The sequence below is a fragment of the Apus apus genome, chromosome 14 (assembly GCF_020740795.1).
Source record: "Apus apus isolate bApuApu2 chromosome 14, bApuApu2.pri.cur, whole genome shotgun sequence".
Lineage (NCBI taxonomy): Eukaryota > Metazoa > Chordata > Aves > Apodiformes > Apodidae > Apus > Apus apus.
The window spans coordinates 3,120,532-3,141,627 of record NC_067295.1 but is presented as its reverse complement, the minus strand read 5'-3'; the positions used below and the strand labels follow the sequence as shown (position 1 = coordinate 3,141,627).

At 54.5% G+C, this 21,096-nt stretch overlaps 1 protein-coding gene across 9 annotated transcripts in view; it reads left to right on the top strand.

Moving 5' to 3' along the window:
* Nucleotides 1-21,096, top strand: part of MPRIP (myosin phosphatase Rho interacting protein) — a 78,780-nt gene that overhangs the window by 13,500 nt on the left and 44,184 nt on the right. For all 9 annotated transcript variants that reach the window (XM_051632708.1, XM_051632707.1, XM_051632705.1 and 6 more), the window contains exons 3-4: nt 185-250; nt 20,189-20,340. In XM_051632708.1, coding sequence (XP_051488668.1) covers nt 185-250; nt 20,189-20,340 — 218 coding nt within the window. The remainder of the gene's footprint in view (nt 1-184; nt 251-20,188; nt 20,341-21,096) is intronic.

Here is a 21,096-nt window from a genome sequence, read left to right as displayed (position 1 = left end):
AGCTGTGGTCAGGTGCTCAGCAAGACCTGAGCACATGCCCTGTTGTCCTGAGTTACCTGCCACCAAAGGGTTTTGGTGCCTTTTCTCTGCCCCAGCTTTGTGGGGTGCAGCCCTGGTGCCCCTGTTGAGGCCCGGGGGCTGGTGGGCACTGCTGTGACCCACCTCACTGTCTCTTCTCTTGCAGAAATGGCAGCGTCGGTTCTTCATCCTGTACGAGCACGGGCTGCTGCGCTACGCCCTGGACGAGATGGTGAGTGCTGCTGGGCCAGGTGTGTGGCCCTGCTGGGGCTGTGGGGAGGGGGCTGCCCGTGCCACAGAGCCAGGGCCACCTCTGCTGTCCTCGGAGGGTGCTCCTGGTACGTGGTGTGGGGCAGTCTCTGCCAAGCTGGTGAAGAGTTTCACCCTCTGAGTTTGACTTACTGCTGGGCTGGGCTTGCGTGGGAGCTTGGCAGGCACTCTGAGGAGTATGGTGGGTGGTTTGGAGACGTGTGGGTCCTGCCTGGTGTAGGGCTGGTTGGTTGCCAACAGATCCCATGCTGGTGGGGAGTTCCAGGGATGTCCTCAGAGTCCGCCCTGCTTCGTTCTGCTTTGTTCCTCGGTGCCAGCTGGGGTTTGGTGGTGGTGAACCACCCCGGCAGTGCCTGGGAAGGAGGCCCTGCCTTAGCAATGCCATGGAAAGCAGGTCAGCTGGAATGCCTTCCCACCGCTCCCTGGAGCTGTGGCATGCTGCTGGCACTGCTCCCCTTGGTAAAGAGAGAGGGGAGACAAAAGAGAGACCTTGTCGTCTGCTGTGAGCTGTGAAGTGGGGCCATGACCAACCAGGGCTGCTGGGTTTATCCTCCTGGCTGCAGCAAGGCCCTGGGAAGGTGCCTGGGGTTGAGCACCCAAGGTGTTGGGATCCACCTGGATGGGAGGCTCACAATGCTGGGATGTGGGGTGTGAGGGGCTGGAGCGCAGGAGATGTGGGGATTTATGTCTGTGGTGGAGAGGCTCCCTGTGAGGGTCCATGCCCTGGTCCTGCACCGATGTCACCTGGGGGGGCACAGCAGCACAGCGAGCCACGCTCAAGTTTCATGCCTTGTTTGTTTGTATTTTTTCTTGGGCTTGATCCAAGTGCCCTAAATAATTTAAACATCTGAGGAGTGGTGGAGGCTTTCAATGCATTTTTAGTGTCTCAGCAACCTGGTTTCTCACTGGGCTGGTGTTTTGTGTCCTATGGTGACAGGAGAGCAGCATGCAGCTGGCTGGTGGCAGGGAGATGCCCTCCTCTGAGTAGAGGTGGAAGGATGTTTGGAAGCTCCATTCTAAATAATTTTATTTTTTTGCTGTTTTGCATCCTGGGGAGGTTGGCCAACCTCAGAAATTGCTGTGTCTAGTCAGGAGCAGATGGGCAGTTCCCCAGCCCCATGCCCTGTCCTCTGGACCTCATGGCGCCATGGGGGACAGTTGCTGGAGAGCATGCAGAGGGCAGGAGGAGCATCCCATAGTTCTCCAGGCATCTCTTGGGCTTTTTCCTCTTGAGAAGTTGAGTGGGGAAAAAACAAACAAACAAACAAACAAAAAACAAAAAAAAGGAGTGTGCACATGTGCAGTGCTGGGACAGGGCACCAGGACTTGGTGCTCCTGTGGCTCTTCGTGGTACCATAGTTCCCGCTGGAGGAGAGCAGGAGGGCTTGGACTGGCCTCGCCATGGTTATAGATGGAGGAGATGATTGCAGCTCCCTTCTCCTCATCAGAGTCTGACACATAGTATAAAAATGCCTTTCTGTGGAGCACTTAACTGTGTGGGATCCATGCTGCTGTTTGCACCTGTGCTGCTAAAGGTGTCTCCTGGCTGTAGTTGGATGCAGCCTCTCCCAGCCCTTTCCAGTCTGTGGCACTGGAGCATCCCCTGCCATACCCACCAGGGACAGGAGGAAAAGCCCCTGAGTAGGAGGAAAGGATTTTTTTTTTTTGCTGCTCAGCCCATTTGGGAATGGGAACAGGAAGCTGAGGAAGGACAGATTGGGACCTCCCAGGCAGTTGCAAGTAGGGATTGAATTGCTCTGCCTTGAACCTGTTAGACATTAGTTTTGTGGGCTTGGCAATTTCTGTGCTTATTAAAAGTAGGAGAGGAGGGAGGGGTGGGCTTGGGAGGGGAGACCTGGGCTGGTGATGGCAGCAGAGATGTTCCCATGCCTGGCCAGAGAGACCCTGCCTCTTGCTCCTAGTGGGGTGTGAAGAGGTGGCTCAAAGCCCAGCCATGAGCTCTAGAGACCTCGGGGGGATCCACAAAGACACTGGTGCTGTGATACACAGAAGCCATGGGACAAGAAAGCCTTTTGCCATGGGATGGGTCATGCTTGGTGTTGGATTGGAGCACTTAGGGCACAGAAGGCCCTCAGCAGGAGGTGGGACCAGTCGCATCTGCTGACATCCATCCCCCTCCTGAGACCTTTCCATGGATGTTCCCAAGCAGATCCCAAGCCTGTGCTCCTGCTTGGCTGCCTTCTTTCCGTGCGTCCATCCTTTCTCTGCTGCATTTTCACACTGAAAACCCAAACCAATTGAGCAGGATGGCTGTGATGCAGAGGACGTGGGCTATGGACCTTCTTCCCCTTGAACCCTGGCTCAGCTGCCAGACTCACTTCCCTGGAATCTCCCCCTTTCCCTCTGGGTGTCATCCCTGACAGCAGCCCCAGCCTTGTGTCATCACCCAGAGCCTGCCTGGCCTCTGGGAATGCTGGGCAGAGCTCATCCTTTCCCTTCAGTGAGGAAGGAGCCAGCGGCCATTCCTGGCTCTGCCAAGCCCTGGCTAAGCTGAGCCTGCTCAGACGTGCAGAAATTCCTCCCTACCGACTGCAGGTGGGTCTGGAGGCTGAGTGATGGCCCAGGTTGCCTTCCATGCTGAACTGCTGTGATTACCCCTTGGTGCTGGCTGGCTTCTGCAGTTGATAAACCTCCATGCTGGGCGGGACAGTGCACAGGGGCTGACACTTCTCCACAGTGGCTGGAGTATGGTGAAATTGCTCCTAGGGTGAGTTGAGAGAAGGCAGCAAAGAGGGTGACAGGGAACCAGGGACAGGCTTGGGGATGACCCACTGCTTTACAAGTGTCCAAAGATATTTACCCCTGTGTGCTTCCCAGTCCTTCCCAATTCCTTGGTTTTCCCAAGAGGTATGTTCCGTGATTCCCCGTTGCATGGAGTGCGAGACTAAAGCCTGCCAAAAAATCCTAAGCCAAGGCAAGTGTGTCCAGAGACTTTTTCTGGAGGTGGAAAAGTCACTCTAAAGAGCTTAGACCTTTGGTACTTCAGGATATTTGAAACTAGAGAGGATAAAGTCCTCAGCCTGTGGGGAAACAGCCCTGCCAGGGCTGGAAGGGATTGTGCTCAGTCACTCGAGGGGATGAGGAGGGACCCGTGCCAGGACGGTGAGCAAAACCTCCCCTGGCTGCTGCCTGCCCAGCAGCTGCATCCCAGCACACTTTGACCAGGGGTGAATGCCCAAGCTGGTGCTGGTGGCTGCACCCTCTGGTGTTGCCTCACACTGTGCAAGAGTGTGAGTCCTCCAGGTAACACACCCCGTGGTCCCCAGTGAAACTACCACCACTGCTGCAGTGGGGGAGCAGCCCGGCACCGCCGTGCCGGGGCGGTTCGGCAGGTTTCGGTTGAGGGATGGGAGCTGCCACAAGGCTGGTGCTGGGGTGAGGGATAGAGCCAGAGAATGGCAAGTGCAGAGTGTTTGCCTCCTTTTGTTTTGATTGCTGGGATCTATAATTAGCGGCCAAGGTCTCTATAAATAGAGCCCTGCTGCGTGGGAATGTAGTGGAGAGGCAGTGGGTGTGCAGGAGGGGAGGGATCCAGCCTGGTGGCAGGAGGAGAGGGTCTGGATCTCCAGCCCAGCTTCTTAATGACTCCTCACATATCCATGGGTCAGGCCTAATCTCTGTGCCTCGGTTTACCCCTCTGCAACTTCCCTTGGGCTGGATTTATAATGGGTTGGCATTTGTGCCACTGCTTTGCCCCCAGCAACAGCTGCATCCTCCCTGGAGGTATTCATCACACCAGGTCTCCTTTTAGTGGCTGCCTGAGACATTATTTGTGATTTTTTTTTTTTTTTTTTTTTTTTTTTTTTCCCCTCTGTGGATGTACTGGTTTGAAAGTAGGACAAAATTCAGGTTCCTTGGGGAGCATCTCAGACTTGCTCTCACCTTGGCATTTGCAATTCACAACACCAGCATCTTCTGGATGGGCTTTTCTGGCTCCTCCGTTGAGGATCTGGAAGAGCATCCTTGGTCACAGTGTGTCCTTTTCCCAACAAACTGGTCTCTGTCCATGTCTGGGGTCTTCCAGCATGAGGATGGGCTGTGTGAGCCCTGCCTCTACCCAACACCTTGTTTGCTGAAGTCAAGTTACTTTCTAAAATTGGGGGTGGGACATGAAGAGTGCTGTTTGGGGGGTGTCTAAGAGGATGCTTAAACCAGCAGTCAGCTGCCTCTGTGCCAGAGTTTGCTCATGCATAAAGGAGTTTACATCCTCCATGGTGGTTTTACAGACCCTTCCTGGGCTCACAGCACAGTATTTCTGCTCCCAAGTCAGGAATTCAGGTGGATCCTAATAGCATCAACTTCAGTACAATGGAGCAGACATCCCTGCTTGTGGGACACTGCTCCAGCCTGTGTTTACTGGGAGGAAGGTCAGGAGGGAGCTGGGAGCTGATGGGACTGAGCAGGATGAAGAGTGAGGCCAGCCCAGCATCTGGCAGTGGTTAGGGGAGCACCAGGACCCCTGGACTGGGTGTATAAATAAGAGAAGAGAGGCCAGCTCAGAGGTGGGAGGTCTGGCACCACGCAGGGGGCTGCCAGGTCACATCTGGAGTCCTGCATGGCCCCAGGCCCCGCTCCCAGCCACGGAAACCTAAGGAATTGATAAATGGGTAAAAAAAGGAGAATGGTGTGAGGGTCTGTGGCTGCTGGAGGGGACAGAGGGAGCGATGCCCAGTGGTGCTGCGATATGTAGACATGTGCAATTATTGTTTCCTAACCGACCCCCCCCACCAAAATCCTCTTTATTTGGAAGAAAGGGACATTTTAAGACGTCACCATCAGTGGAGCTGTGCCATGTTAATTGTCATTGTAGTTCCCTCCTTTGTCATCTATATTGTTTTAAGAAGCCAAGAATCTGTGTGTGTTTTTCTCCTCCTTTTCACATCAAAGCAGTTTACTTCAGTCTTGGCACAGAATGGAAATTCATTGGCAGGGATTAAAAACAAACCTTAAACATCCTGGCCCCTCTGTCCTTACTTTTTCCACACATTTCACTATTTAAGTGTTTCCAAGCTCTCTCTGCCTCCTCCTGCACAGGAGCACCAGGCTTTGCAAATCCCCATTCCCCTCATCCCCAGCATTTCCCCCCACGGACACAGTTTTGCCAGTGCCTCTGTTTGCCAGATCTTCAAGACTTTCGGTTTCTGTTTAAAATAAAAAGCTCTTGGCTTCAATCAAAAGTGTGTTTCAAATTTAAAGTGAGCTGAAACAGAAAGGCTGGAGGGGAGCTGCTGTGCAAGGCTTGGATGGTGGCAAGGACCTCCCCTTCTCCCCCCACTCCAGATTTTTTTCCAGGATGTGGGTCTGATTTGGTCTTGCAGTGGGAGAACTTTTTCCTGGCTCCTCTGCTTTTTGGTTTGACCCCAGTGGGGGGGGAAGGTGACCCCTTGCACTGCTGCATCCTGTGATGGTCCAGATGTGGTGTGTCACCTAAAGCCAGGGTGCAACGGAGAGGGGACAAAGCACATCCTTGTCATTGCTCTACAGGAGATGTACAGACAGCACAAGTGCTGGTGGCTCCTGACAGAGCTCTGAGATCTTTGATGGATTTGTTGTGTTTAATTTTCAATACTGCTTTTAGGGAAAAAAGAGATCCTTTAGCCTACAGGAAGCCCTGGGAACTCTTTCCCCAAGATATCACTGAAGCCAGGACCAAGCAGCCTTGAAGGGGTTGGGAGGATAATGCAGGTCTCCATTTGTGGTCTTTCTAATATTGTCTTGCTTGATCCAGTGTCATTTTGTGTACTAGGGTTGGGTGTAGGGATCCCATAGTGGTGGCTTCAGGGGGATTCATGTCTTGCTTTTCTATCTGCTCAAAATGTCTGGCCCCACTTGCTGCAGGAGGTGGGTCCTGCTATCAAGACATCTGTGGGCACCTCTGTGAATGGTTCCCTGCCCTACCCTCTTTTATTTTACCTCCTTTAATTTGGTTTAGCATGGTGTTTGAGAAAGTAAGAGTGCTGAGCTGTGGAAGGGTGCTTCATGGGGGCTGAGAGAACAGGGATGGGTCCAACACCATGGCTTGGAACCCCAAAAGTGCCTGGGTTTGCTGTCAGCTTAGGTGGTTCAAGCTGGCTGTTTTTTTCATGTTTTCTTGAGTGTGGATGAAGGATGCTGATGTCCACATCCAAATCCCTCAAGAAGGGTGTTCAGTGCCTCCAGGACCCACTCAGGAGATGCTCTGGTGTGAAGTCCATGGTGGGAGGTTTGGGAGTTAACAGAAGGCAGAGCAAGCAGAGCTCCATACAGCCAGTGAACTTCTAATGAAGGAGCAGCTTTGATGACCTGGTCCAGGTGCTTCCTTCCTGCAAACAACACAGCCCCTATTGTCTTCTGCAGGGCGAGCTGCAAAGCTGGAATTGCTCTTAGGCTGAGCAACAAGAACAGGTTCAAGTGGCTCTGTCCTTTCTGCTTTTTCCCTGCTCCTCCATCTCTTGAGACCTGGCAGAGAGTTTGTGTAGAAGACGTGTGCAAGAGCAGTGAGAGGAAATGAGCTGGGTTTTAAATTGCTTTTCTCATTTATGGAAGGGGGAGTGATACAGGCACTTGTGGCAGCTGGAGTTTCTTCTGGAAACCTGGGCTCGGGCCGTGTGGCCTCCAGGCTTTCAGAGAAAGAAAAATCGTGATCTGCTATAAAACAATAATGCAGAAATCAAACCTGCCTCCCCCAGTGTTCAGCAGTGAGGGTGTCAGGGCTGGCAGTGAAGTGACACAGCTGATTGCTGAGTGCACAGTTGCCCTCACACCAGCCCTTTGGTTTATGTTCCCACCCTCCATCTCGTGCAGTGACCTCAGACTGGCCTTTCCTCTGTGTCCCACCGTGCCACAAATGTCTAACAGAACACAACACTCCAGCAATGGCCCCTGGTGCCACAAGTGGCAGATGGCAGCACTGGTGTTTGTTATAGGTGGTTGCTCTGTTTTTTTCCTTTTATTCCTTTTTTTTCCCCCCCCCTTTCTGGTGGAGTGGTTGAGGTGAGGGCAGTGGGAGCTCTGCTGAGGAAGGGGCTGCAGCGGTGGGTGCCTGATCCCAGCTCTCTGCAAGCCAGAGCAGCACGGGGCTCCCAAGCATCTCCTGCTCCCTGGGTGGCTGTGCCCATCCACAGAGACGTGGACAACCAACCCACCCAAGGAACCAACCAAAACAGAGTTTTTTTGCCCTGCTGTTGCTGGGGAGAGGGTGTGAAACAAGCTGCCAGCAGCACAGTCCTGTACCTGCCAGATGCTCTGTTTTGGGGCTGGGGACAGGGTTGGTTTTAATTCTTTCTAGCCCTGTCACAGGCCACCAGTTGGGATTGGCGAGGACCACCAGTGGTCTGTGGGTTGGGTGATGTTGGGCAAGAGCACCCCTTTTCCTGCTGGGTAAAGGAATCCCTAGAAGAAGCGGCATCCCAGTGGCTGGCACATCCCTGGTCCCACCCCGGATCCCATCTCTGCCGTGTGGCTTGGGTTATCCTGGCCTTGCCAGGTGGGATTTGCTGCTGCCAAACCCTCAGTGACGGCCTGGGAGAGGAGGGCAAGGACTTGAATCAAACAAGGCAAAAAGCCGCTCTGAAAATCAAAGCGCGTCCCACTGTTTCCCCGGCCTAGATCCTGTTTTCATTGATCGTTGACATGACACGTGTGGGTTAGAGAAAGGCAGCGGTGGCTTCTGGCAGGGAGGAAGGGGCCGGGGGCGGGGAGGGGGTTGCTCTGCAAGCCGAGATGCTGATTACCAGGGGCAGCAAATAGCTTGCAGCTGCCTCTGCTCAGCACGCTCTTTGTGGCTCTCGCAGCCACTCTTTGGACACAGCTATTTTTAATTTCCCCAAGCGTGCGCACAAAGCAAAGGGGGTGGACGGTGCCGCCGGCATCCCCCCTTCCTGCCCCCCGCTCCCACCCCTTTCCCGGCCAGCCCTGCGCTTCCCGGTTTCCTCCTGGCCTCCGGGGAATGGGGAGAGCTGCACACCCCCCTCTCTCCCCCTCCATATTTTTGGTGTCTGCCTTGGGAGCCAGGCTCGGCTTCCCCGCGCCAGTGTGTGCGGGGAGCTGGGAAAATGCAGAAATAAATAAATACGCAATTAGGCAGGCGTCCAGCCGCGGAAGGGGGGGGTGTGTGTGGAGGGGGTGGGGTGTGCTGCAAGAAGAGGCTCAGGCCAAATTTTGGAATGCCTGAGAAAGCAACTGGAGCCGCGGGCGAGCTCGGGGTTGTGGGCTTCCCACCGCCGCTCCTCCCAGCGGAGAAGGGGCAGCTACAGCCCCTGAGCGGGAGGAGGAAGGAGGGTGGCAGCTCCCAGCCTTGTTTTCGGGGGGTGGGTGGGAGGTGTTTCCTCCCTCAGCATCTTAGAGAGTCCAGAAGAAGTGCTGGAGGTGTGATGAGAGCGGGGGGTCTCAGCCAGCCCTCAGCAGACTCTCGCCACGGCTCAAAAGCAAACCTTCTCCTGGTGGTTTTGGGGCTGAAAGCCGAGGTGTGCACTCTGTTCAAGCAGCAACACGGTTTGGGGTTAATGAATTACTTATTTGCAGTCCTTGTTTCTCTGTTAGGGTAAGCATTAGTGAATATTATATTCCTGGTTTATCCCGGCCATGCATTATTCATCAGGTTTGGAGCCTGTAAAAGGGACATTGTCAGGTTAAAACTTGCGTGGAGACAGCCGAGGTCTTCAGCGAGGTTTTGTAAACGGCTTTTCTCAGAGTTACTGAATGCAGGGGTTTTGCAGAAGTCTTCCATCTTTTGTCTGTGCTGTTTTGAGGCATTTCTGGTGAAAAGTGAGAATTCTCAGGCAGGTTTTATGGTTGGTCTTGCTCGTTAAGTTATCATGGGCTGCAAGATACATAAGGTAGAAAAAAAATGCCAGCAAATTACTGCTTGCCCCTCATGCCGGGCCAGGTGGCAGCGTGTGAATGTGCTTTTGGTAACACATGCTTTTGTAAGACCTTTTTATTTTGCCCTGTCCCTTCAAAGCTGCAGAAGAGACTCTTCTCTGCAGGCACTGGAGCCTGGCTGCAAGTAGGCAAGAAGAGAACACAGGCAGGCAGCCCTGCTTGCCAGATAAAATTACTGTAGGTGCACCACGTGCATAACAACTCAGCGTTACCCTTCACCTCCTTCCCACAGGACCTGGGAGCTGGTCTGTGTGTGAGCACAGCTTGCACCCTGCCACGGCAGGGCACAGCTCCTCTGCCTCCTCTTCTGCTTTGAAGGGAAGGCAGAGGTGCTGAATGTGGTTCTTGGGCTGCTTTGGGGGCTGGGAAGAGCTCCCACTTAGCAGGGAAGTTTTTTCCCCCTCCTTTTTTCCTACCATGCACCCCAGGGCTGTGCCCTGTCTCCGCTGCCATTGCAGCCCTTGCTGTGGGGTTGTAAGGGATGCAGTCCTGGCATTCCCTGCTCTTGCACACCCCATGCCATGGGTGCTGTGGCTCCAGGTGGTGTTGCTGTGGCTCTGCATGATTTTATGGCCAAACAGTGAGTGTCCTGGGGACCCACAGCGAGCCCATGGGCTGCTGTCCTGCTGTGGCCCGTGGTTGTCACCACTCTCCTCCCCATCCCCACAGGGTGATGGTTGCAGCATTTCCTTTGCCATGGGTTCCTGGGGAGAGGAGGCAATGGGGATGGGTGCTCAGGTTGTATTTTAGACATGTTGTGGCAGCACCCTGAGCTTGCATGGGGTTTCCAACCCTAGTGATGTTGGGTCTGGGAAGAAAGTGTGGGTTTGTGGAGCATCCCCAGCCTTGACCCTTTCCTCCTCGTTTCATCAGCCCTGGTGTAACCACACCAATAAAGTCACAGCAGATCACCAGGGTGCTGGGAAGCTACTGGGATATAATTAGGGCTTTAGTTCACTTTTCTGGCTGCTTTCCCATTAGGGGAGGGGCAGTGAGGATTATGGACAGAGCAGATGTGTGGAGGAAGGGGACGTTTTGCTTGCATGAGCAGATAATGCCATGCACAGGCTGATGCTGGGGAGGGGTGAAGTTCATTATCCCAGGCAGAGGGGAAGGAGAAATCTCAGGCTCATCCCCCTTGGGTGCACCAGCCCCAGATTGTTCCTCTCTGCTGGGACCAAGCAGCTGCTCCTGAAGGAGAGGATGCAAGGGGTGCTTCTGGGAGCAGCTCATGGCTGTGAACTTGCTTCTCTCCCTGAACTCCTTTGCAGCTGCAGGAGCCAGATGGGAGCAGCAGGTTTAGGAAGAAAATGTTGCTCCTTCAAAACATGGGGTCAGCTCTAGCAGCCTGGTGTGTCATTTCCAGCCTTTGTCCCTGGCCATGATGGGTGCTCAAAACACTTTTCCCCCTGGGTGCCACTTGCCTTTAAGCCTGGCCAGGATGGCTCTTTGCCATCTGCACTGGAGCCTCCACCACACCTTGTGCACAGCAGTGAAGCCCAGCTCACGTTGTTGCTGGGTGGTCTCCTTCCCCTGTGACAGCTGTGTGTGCCTGTTGGGAGCTTTTCTCCTTGGAGCTGCCTTTCTTAGCCAAGAAGCCTCCCGTTTTGTGCCATTCAGTGGGATGGCCAATGCTCCAAGGTTGGAATATGCTCTGTGGCCACTGCCTTGGCTTTTGGGAAGGTCTGCAGAGTCCTTCCAGCTTGCCTGGAAGCTGCTGGGAGTGATGCAGAGCAGGTAGGGGGTTTTCTGTAGGAGTGAGGCATGGGCTGTAGGATGTGGCTGCTGCTTGGTTGGCCAACCCAACCTCTTCTGCTGGGGCTGGCCCTCCTACCTCCAGTTGCAGACCCCCGAGGGCCCTGGGAGCCTGGCTGCATGGTATTCCCAGCCCAGCAGGAAGCTCTGCTAAGCTCATAAGAGCAGCGCTGGGGAGTAATGAGATTTCCAGGCTAATTTGGCCGGATTCAAGAACTTCCACTGAAGCATCTGTGCCCGTGGGAGTTGCCTGATCCTCTGGCAGATCTGATGCTGCTGGTCCCCTGGATTGTCCTCACCTCGTTTGCAGTTGTTGAGCGCTGGTGCAAGATGCTGTGTTGACAGTCCTGGGGGGTGAGGGTGGGGGCTTGGGGAAAGCCCACCAGAGCAGCAGCACTGCAGTGCATGGCTCCTGCAGGAGGTACACAGTGTGGGACATCACCAGGGTCTGCTTTGCTGCAGCCAGACCAGAGCCCACTATTATCCCCCAGGAGGGGGAGCAGGCAGGCATGGGGTGACTTGTGTATGTCTGATGGGGTGGGAAGAGTGTTGACCACAAGTAAATTGCCTTTGCCCACTGTAGAACAAAATCTGCAGAGTGAATTTTCAGGTCAGCTCAGCCCAAAAGAAGCCAAACTGAGGACCAACAACAGCCATGGCCCTGTGGTACAGCATTGGGTCAGCTGGTCAGATAGCGTTGGCTTGAGTAGGTCTAACCCTATGGTTTGTGAGAGTGTTCAGCAGAACTTTGCTGAGAGGCTTCTGCTGACTTTGTCCATAGCAACATGGTACTTTCCTTCTTGGATTTTTGTGTTTTAGTGAAATAATGAAAATCTCTAGTTCCTGTGGAACAGAAAGCTTTTTCTTTTCTTTTTCTTCTACTGAGACTCCAGGAAATGTCTTCCCATTTTATTTACTCTTTTATTGTGGGGAAGCACTTGCCATTTTTCACCCTGCTCTGTCTGCAGTTCACTATGCTCCCCAAGCTGGCGTATTGCAGGGCCTTAAATTACCCAGACAACAAGAGCAAGGCTGTCAGAGGTGGCTTCATGTGGCTGTGGTGGTGCTGAAGGCTTGGTCTGTTGCTTTGTGTTTGCTCTGATTCCTCTGCTTGGATGTGTTTGCAGGAGAGGTTGTGGGATGGCTGGAGACCAGAGGACCCATCCCTCCTTTCCCTCTAGGCTGGAGGGAAATGGATTCACTTAGGGAAGTACAGGGCTTTGACTGATTTAATTTGCTGCTTTCCTTGGTTGGACTTTACCTTGGCCATTCCCATCCGTGATGGTTCAGAGAAGAGAGAAGCAGCAGCTCCCTCCACAGCTCCTTCTGTCCTCCCAGATTTCCAGTCTAGATCTTCCCAAGTCTCTCCACATGGTCCAGTTTTGGGTGCCGTATGCAGTGGAGTGGCCTCGTATGTCTCAGCTAGAGCCCAGTTTCTGTGCACTCCACAGTATCTCCATGCTTAAAGGGTGGTGGCACCTCGTGTGGTGGGAATTGCCCCTAGGTTGCAGCAGTGCTGAACAGAAGACCTTGCTGTCATTCCAGCAGCACTTTGTGCTGGAGCAAACATCAACTGCAGTTATTTTCCTACTTTTCAAGAGAACTAGCTCTAAAACTGAGGGAGCTTTGTCCTGGGGTAATTTCCTAAGGTTTTTCCCAAGGTGTGAAGTTCTTGTCATGAAAGTGCCTTTTGCACCATTTTGTAGCTGCTGTAAGGATCCTGAGCAAAGGAATTGCCCCCTCCACAGTTTTTCTACCCAACTATAGGCTCAAAAGTGAATGGTCTGGTTCACCTGGTTAGCAGAGCCAGGCGGGGCCATTGGGCTGAGCCTGCCCCAGTTGGGCCTCAGCTCTCCAGCATGGCTGATGTGTGGGCAAGTGCTCGGGCTGTTTCCCTCACCCCCATGAAGCAGAAATCCAGGTCCAGCTCAGGTTGAAGAGGGCTTGGAATGGCTGGCCGACATGGGTGGAGATCATCCTGCCTCAATCCAAGCTTTCCACCTCCTGAGCTGTCTCCTAAATTGGCATCACTGTGTCTGTGACCATCTGTGTGCAGGTGACCTTATGAGTCCTGCTGTGGGGACATGGTTTCTGATGTTCTGGTGAAGCCCTTTGCTCCTGGGAAGGTTCATGCAAGCTGGCATGCCTGGAGGTGGTGGTGAGCACACACGTGTGCCTGGCAGCACGTGCTGCAGGGACCACCTGGGACTTGTCACCTACACTGAGGGGGTGGAGGATGAAGTTGACAGGGCCAATTTGAAACAGTGCAATTTAAAATTCAAATATTAAGATGCAAATGAAGCCCGCCTTCCCTTCCCACCCCCAAACGACTGGGTTTCCTCTCCAGGCAACTTGCCTGCTGTGGTGGTCCCTGCACCAAGTGAGGTGGTCCCTCACCACATGTACTGTCCCAGTGCTTGGTCTCACCAGGCTTTTGCCATTGGCTGATTGCCATGACAACTCCCTTGAACACTGCAGATACTTGTTTCCCCTTTGGTTGGGTGGCAGGGAGGGTCGGATCTGTTATGTATTCCTCCTACCCCTCTCTGAGGAGAGGAGGAAGACGTTTTGCGTTTTACATGTATTTAAATCCCAGAGAACAGGAGGGAAAAATAACTGTTGGGTTAGCGGGGCTACGAGATGGTGCGTTCAGCATGGTGGGGTTGGTAACTGCATGTGCAGTGCTGGACATTTGCTTTAGTTCCCACAGAAATGGGATATGGGTTCTGTGACTGCTTCAGGCTATTTGTGCCATGCCATGCTTTTACTTTGTTCACCAAAGAACTGGGATGACAGCTTGGAGCAGCTTCTTGAGCCCCATTCTGGTAGGGCCTTGCTCTTCCTCTCATCATGCTGCTGATGTTCTCCGTGTCTTCTGTCCCTCTTCCCCTCCAGCAGCATTGGATGTGGAGTGTGCATCTGTGTGGGTGCAGGCTCCCCTGATGGGCTCCCTGGATTTTGGGATGCTGCTGAGGACCCAGAGGGTCAGACCCCAACGCTGAGGGAGGTTGTACCCACTTGGTGACCACCACCAGGTTTGCTGACCCTCCCTGCCCAGTCCAGGTGGTTGTGTCAGGACAGGATACGACCATCCCCATCATGCCTGGACCCCTCGGAGGCTGTTCAGCAGGAAGGAGGTTAACAGGAAGGAGGCAGGCGAGGAGCTGGCTGCCAGCACCCGACCCCGCTTTGGGGTGGGGAGCAGCTGGGAGCTGCGAAAGCGGCACGAAAATCGCCATATAAGGCCAAGAGGAGCCAGCTCCAGCCTCCCGCACGGCCCCGGCCCCGCTCGCTCTGCTCAGTGTGTGCTCCCCAGATGGGTGCCCATGGGGACAGGGCTGCGGATGGGATGTGTGGCCCCAAACTTGCTGCCTGGGCACCCCTGGGATGGGTGCTGCTCGTGCTCGCTGAGGTGGCAGTGGGTGGGAGAGGAGCCTGAGGGTGCTCGCAGCCAGCTTGCAGCCTCACGCAGTGTTTAGACTCGCTGTCTGTGGATGTAAACACCAGCTCTGCTTAAAGGTGGCCCCTGGCTGAACTCTCCTACCCAGCCCCTGTGTTTTGCCCCCTCCCCAGACTGCTCCCTGGGGAAGAAATTTCCTTCCCCCTGGTAAAAGTGGAGCTGATGTTGTTTCATCTCTTGGTAGAGGTTTGGGAGAGCTTGGCAGGTGTGCAGGGACAGGCATGCATGGGGCTTGCTAACCCATCCTCCAAGCCCACCTCCCCAAGCTGGTTCCTTGGGGTGAGTGAGTTGGGTCTGTGGGGAGCTCCTCTGGCAAAGTTTCAGGAGCTGGCTGTTGGTGACTGTGATGAACAAGCAGGGGCCAACGGTGGGGAAACGTGTGATGGGGCTGGAAGGAAATGTTCTGGCATTTATCCAGCCCGGAGGGTTTTTCTGCATCCCAGCTGCACACTGGGGCAGGTGTCCTGTCCCCTCCTCGTGCTGGCACAGGGTGGCTTCAGGTGGCATCAGGTTTGTTGCCAGTGCAGAACCACACCAGCACTTACCAAGGCCACATCTGCAGAGCTCCACTTGTGCCTCCATCTGTGATGGCTTCTGGCTGGCTGCAAAGTCCAGGCAGTGGTGAGATTGGGGGCATCTTCCCCTGTTTCTTGCATAGGGGCACAATATGAGCACACAGAGGTACAGGAGGACGTGTGTTGCTTGATTGCCCATGGTAAAAACTACTTTTCTATTGCCTAGTCCATGGTCTGAGCAACCTGGAGGTTTCTCGGTGGCTTTGCTGAGCAGTAGCTGCTGATAGGGGAAGGCTGCAGGTGGGAAGGGTGTGCTCAGCTGATAAAAGATACCTGCCTCCTGCATGGATGGAGAGCAGAGAGCTGCCGTGAGGACAGCCGGGATGGGCGAGCACTCCTGCTTGCAGGGAGGTGTGGGATGGAGGAGCACAACCTTCTGCTCCTCTTTGATGGGTGACTGCTCCAGTCCATCCTTTTCCAGAGCTGGCAGAGGTCGTTTTCAAGAGTCTTTGTCTAATTTAATAAATCCAGGCTGCTCAGCCTGTTAGACGATCTATAAGTGTAATGAAATCTGCTCGCCGCAGAGCTCCGGTCGCGTTATGGCCGCATCGATAGCCTCGTGCCTAGTGGCAGGAAGCCTGAAACCCTCATTAAAGCCCTGCTGCTGTGCCAGCCCCGCTCTCCTGGTGCCTGGGCAGCTCAGGGCACACCATGGCCACCCCAACAGCACTGGCAGGCTGAGCACCGAGCTCTTCAGCAGAGCCAGCCCTGGTGCCTGCACAGGGCATCCTTAGCTGGGAATTAGAGAGGCCATGCATAGCCTTGCATGGCTGTAAAGGGAGCTGCCTGTGGCTTCTTCTCAAGGAGCTCATGCCTTCTTGCTGGTGTCCTCTGGGTGGGAATGGTGGAGGTGGTGCTGGTGTGGGCTCCCTGTGCCATGCTGGTGCTGGCAGCTGCCTGTCCAAGCTGCACTGCTGCCCTTACCCATGGCGCAGTTGTCTCTGCGTTGCTCTGCTGCACCCAAGGCCATGGGGCAGCTGAGTCTTGCTCCCTCCCGCACCACAGCCCAGCCAAGATCCCACTTGCATCCAGCTGTGAGCCCTGGGATCAGCTGAGCCCAGGCACTGGGGACGGGTGAAGCTTTTAGCTGCTTTTGCAGAGGACTCGAGAGCGCTGCAAATGAGCAGCGCTCTTGGCAGCCACCCTCATGAATATTTCAGCTTGGAGAATTAACATTTTTCAAGAAGCATTTATGGAGGCAGCGTGGATGTCTCTTCCCCAGGCGCTGCAGGCTGGCTGCTGCTGCTGCAGCGCTGGGAGCCAGGGCAGAGCCAGAGCCTCTGCCCTTCCTGTGCAGCGTCGCGGCGGAGCGGGATGGCAGAGCCACCATCTCCCCCTGGGATGGCTGGGCCCAGGTGCCAAGGCAACCAGCCTGCCATGCGAGATAGACAAGTGGTTGTGTTTTCTTTTTTGGGTTGTTTTTTGTTTTTTTTTTCCTTCCCCTCCTGATTCTTGGCAGAAAGTAAAATGTCCCTTTTGTTTGGTTTCCTCCTCCCCCTGCCCCGTTGCCTTTCTTTAAAGGTTGTGTTCCAGATTTCATCAACCCACGTTGTGTAATAGCCCTGGAGGACAGCGTGGGCATGGGCTGCGTCCCACCGAGGCCGTGGCAGAGCTTGATCCCGGGGTTACCTGGTTGAAAAACATTTCATGGACAGTTGCTGAGTGAGGCTCTGTTATACTTTGGATTGAGTTCCTGGGATGCTCGTGTGTTAGAAATGATCAGGAAAGTACTTGGAGAAAATGTAAAGTGTTCAAGGAGAGCTTGAATGGGACTTTGAGCAACCTGGTCTAGTGCGAGGTGTCCATGGAGGAGGATTTGAACTAGATTATCTTTGATATCCCTTTCAACCTGAACCATTCTGTGATTCTAAAATTTGGAAAAATTTGAATCTAAATAATCCTGTATTTCTACCTCAACCTGCAAAACTATATGGAAATGAGGGACTCTTGCAGATAAGCTCTGTTGACTTAAAGCATCAGCCCCCGTGCCTGAGAGTTCATTGTCCACAGAGCATCCAGCACTGTATATCCTCTTGCCACAGAGCCTGGGTCTCACCAGTGATGCCTCACTTGGGGCTTCTTCCTTCAGGCTTGTAAGAGCTCCTAATTGTTTTTTTCCCTCCTTTCCACTGCCCAAGGAAGCACTGCTGCAGTTGCTGGGCTCTGCATCCTAACTAAGAGCATCCATCTGAAGGTCTCTGCATCTCTTCCGGAGGCTGCTGGGGTTGTGGATGTGGAAAGCATGGTGTGACTTGTGTCCTGGGCACCCAGGAAAGGAGAGGAGGAGGAGGAGAGTGTACTATAGGCTTTGTGTGCTATGGAGGGAGCACGTGTGTGTGTAAATACAGATCTGTCATCCCAGAGGAAAACAGCAACGCGATTGTTTCTTGGCTCGGGTTCCTCAGCTGGTACTGGCATGTGGAGAGCTGTGGTTTGTGATGATGCCTGTGATGGTGTCCTCTGCTGGGCCACCCTGCTGTCCTTCCACTCCTTCCCCTGGTTAAAAAAACACACCTAGGCAGCACATCCAGCCACGGAGTAGCTGTGTGCGCCATCCCAGTGACAGCAGCAGGGGAACTGGCAAAGGCAGGGCCAGCATCTGAGGACAGGGTTGTCCCCAAGGCAGGGACTGGCAGAAACCAGTAGCTGAAGCCTCTCTGTGGCCCTGCGGTGTGACGCTGCTTTAGACTTTGTATCAAAGTATTTGCTCTTCAGAGGGCTGGTTGAAGTGTCAGCCTTGTCATTGTTTTGGTGCCATATGACACCCCCCTGCTTTTGCATTTCTTTATTCTCTTCCAGTTTCTGGAGCCACACAGTCCTCACCTGGCCTGGGACCAGCCTGGAGACGAGCTCTGCTTGTCCTTCCTCAGGGATCTTTAGCCCTGAGAAACTCCCCAGTGCAGGAATTAGGTGCTGGAAGGCAGGGAAGGGGTCTTTATGTCCTTGTTCCCTGCTCTGGAACCTCTCTTCTGCTCCCACACCACTGTTGCTCCCAGAGCATTGGCACACGAGGACTGTCCCTGTTCTCCTGGTTCTTTGGGAGAGCAGCCATGTGCCATGGGCAGCTCCTGTGCTGGGGATCCCTGGCTGGTTTTGAGGTGCTCCCGGGGTTCAGTGCTTCCAGAGCACCATCCGTCTCCTCCGTGGAGTGTGCGAGTGTGCGCACACCTTTCCACCTGCCACCATTTGCATTTTGCTTTTGCTTCACCCTCAGAAGGAGGGGTTCGTGGCAGAACCACTTCAGAGGCCCAGTCCAGCACTTTGGTGGCCCCAAACTGGCTCCTCCTCTTTGGGCACCCTCGGGTCGGGGCTGGGTGTGAGCGGTCGGGGAAGCAGCCCTGAATGCTGCCGTGGGGTTAGAGAGGGAGAAGAGCAGGTGGGTTTTGCAGGGAGCTGTACCCTTTTATCTTCTCTGCCAGCCCCCTGACAAATCCCTCTGGGGAGTCCAGGGGTGCCAGTGGCAAGAGAGACTGAGTGGTTGAGGGTCCCTGTGAAGGACTGGGGCTCCTTCCTGGAGCTCCTTTTTGCTGTGTCCTGGTTTGATTCCCTGGTGCAAAAATGCTCTGGGTGGGGAAGGAGGTCTGACATGGACCTTACAGTCCTGGAGGCCTTGGCCATGCTGAAGGCCAGTGAGGCAAAAAAGTTTCTAAGACTCCGCTTGGAGCAGGGGAAGGTTTTTCCATTGGGTTTTTATAGCTCCCGGAAAGCAGGGGTTTATTTTTGTTGTCTAAGACAAAAAAATCCTCTCAGGATCTGACTACCCATGGCAGTGCAGGGTGGGCAGCAGCACGGGCTGTGCCAGGGGTCTGGGCTTGGCTTTGCTTTCCCTCCCTCCATCCCGTGGGCTCTGTGGATGCTGATGCTGGTTTCTGTGAAGGTTTTGGTGTCCCTGATGTACAACCAGTCCCATTTGTGCCATGCTAGGCACTCATGCTGCAGTACCCATGATGGCTGTATGGCACTCTTGGGCTGTCACAGGATGCTCCCACCCAGGGACACAGCAGCAGGGAAAGCCCTTTTCCTGGGGAAGGGGGCTATTTCCCACAGCCTGCAGATCTGTAAACCAGGGGCCCTGGGGGAGCTGATCTGAATTTCCTGGATGTAGGCTGATGCCACAGAGCTCTCTGCAATCGCCCCTTCTTTGCATGGCACAGGCTGCCTTTGGAGGGGTTTTACTGGCAGGGGAGCTGGTTTCCATGGTAAAAACCTTAAGAGCATCTGCCAAAAAATCCGTCTCCCTGTTAGCCTGGCCATCTGGAGGGCACAAGGAGGCTTTGGCAGGGCAATGAGGAGGCCATGGGCTGCTCCGAGTGCTCCTTTGGTGCTGTTGGCAGCTCGGAGAGATCCCTCCACCTGGTCATTTATGCCCCGAGTGCAGGTTGTGCCAGGGTGTCGGGGGACCCCAGTGTCACTCGGGCTGGTGGGGTGCAGGCAGTTTGTGGGGAGGGGGGGACATGGTGTTGCAGCTCAGGGAGGGTGGGCTGCAGGCACCGTACACCGGGTGGCTGCGCTGTAATCGGATGAGCTGGTGCCACTCCAGATGGACTTGTCAGCTCTCGTCAGTGGTGACACCCCCTCTGGGTCCCTCTGGGTCCCCTTGGGCCAGAGGGACCACTGCCTGTCCCACTTGACTGTCTGCTTGGAGCAAGGGGGCTGGGAGGTGACACTGTTTGCAAAGCCTGTCAGACAAACAAGGTCCCTCCCATGCTGGGGTCCCTCCCTGGCAAACTCCACATTTTGTAGCGTTCATGGGAAAAACCTGGCATGTGTGTCTGTCTGTAGTGTCTGAGCTATCCTGTGCTGGGGCAGTGGGGCCTTGCTGCTTTGCAACCCCCTGTCCCCCAGTGCCACCGCACTACCCCACATCTTTTGCAGCTGCCAACCCAAAGCTATCCCCTCAGTGCCTTGCCTTGGTGTTCCAGTACTGTGGTGGGCTAGCCATCCTTCCCTGGGTGTTTGGTGCTTGAGAAGCTTCTTGCTGGCAGCAGTGGTCTGGGCTGCGCTGAACTGGGCTGGCAGGAGTTGTGTCTGCTGGGCTGTGTCCCCAGATGTGCAGCGTGGGGCTTTGCTGTGTGCTGGCACAGTGCACAGGTGATCTGGGTACTTGTGGGCACAGCATCTTGGTGTGTAGGATCCTGGTGTCCACACAGAGAGGTTTTAGGACTCAACTCTGCCCTCATCTGCTCTTCTTTCCTGAAACATTACTCATTTCTCCTTCCCCCCACAGCCAACGACCCTCCCACAGGGTACCATCAACATGAACCAGTGCACAGATGTGGTGGACGGGGAGAGCCGGACAGGGCAGAAATTCTCCTTGTGCATCCTGACACCGGAGAAGGAGCATTTCATCCGGGCTGAGAACAAGGAGATCATCAGTGGGTGAGTGCAGCCCCTGGGCTGAGCTGCTGTGGGGCTCTTCCCTTAGCCAGGAGGAAGAGGAGAGTGGGTAGGACCTTGCCCAAAGCCGGTGCTGTGGCAGTGTGTACCCAGGCTGATCTCTGGGGGACAGTCACAGCCTGCTGCGGGGACAGTCGTGGGGGGGTGGGTGTAGCTACTGTCTCATGGTCAGGTCCAGTTTCTCTGCTGTTTTGGCAAAGATGGGGTTTCTTTCTTCTTCCCTGTTCTCCTGCCTGGTGCTCTGCAGTAGAGTGAGGGCCTGAGCACCTTCCAAACCACCAGATTTGTGGTGTGAGTGTGAACACTGGCCTCAGAGGAGACCTGTGCAGTGGTGGATGGTTTAAGTCCTTCCTCTGTGCTTAGTGTGTGTGTTCAGCTGTGCCAAGCTAGAGCCTGAGGCTTCCCAACGTGCCAGACACCTTTCAGGTGCTCAAGGAAGCTCAGCCTGTCCTGGGAGCCTTGGCCAGGTTCCAGAGCCAAGGTGCTCCTGAGTCACTCATTACTTATGAAGGCCACTGTTTTCAGGTCAGTTTTGTTGTCTGCCATTGGGCAATATCCTGTTCCCTGCTTCAGAACAACATTCCCAGTGGCCAGGGAATGAGCTGAGTGGGATGCTCAGAGGGTGTATCGGATGTGGAGGTGCTCCTGAGCTGGCTCTGGCAGCTTCAGCCCCAGCAGAAAGCAGCTATTTACTGGCCAGGGGAGGAAGCTTGGCAACAGGGTGAACACCAGGATGGG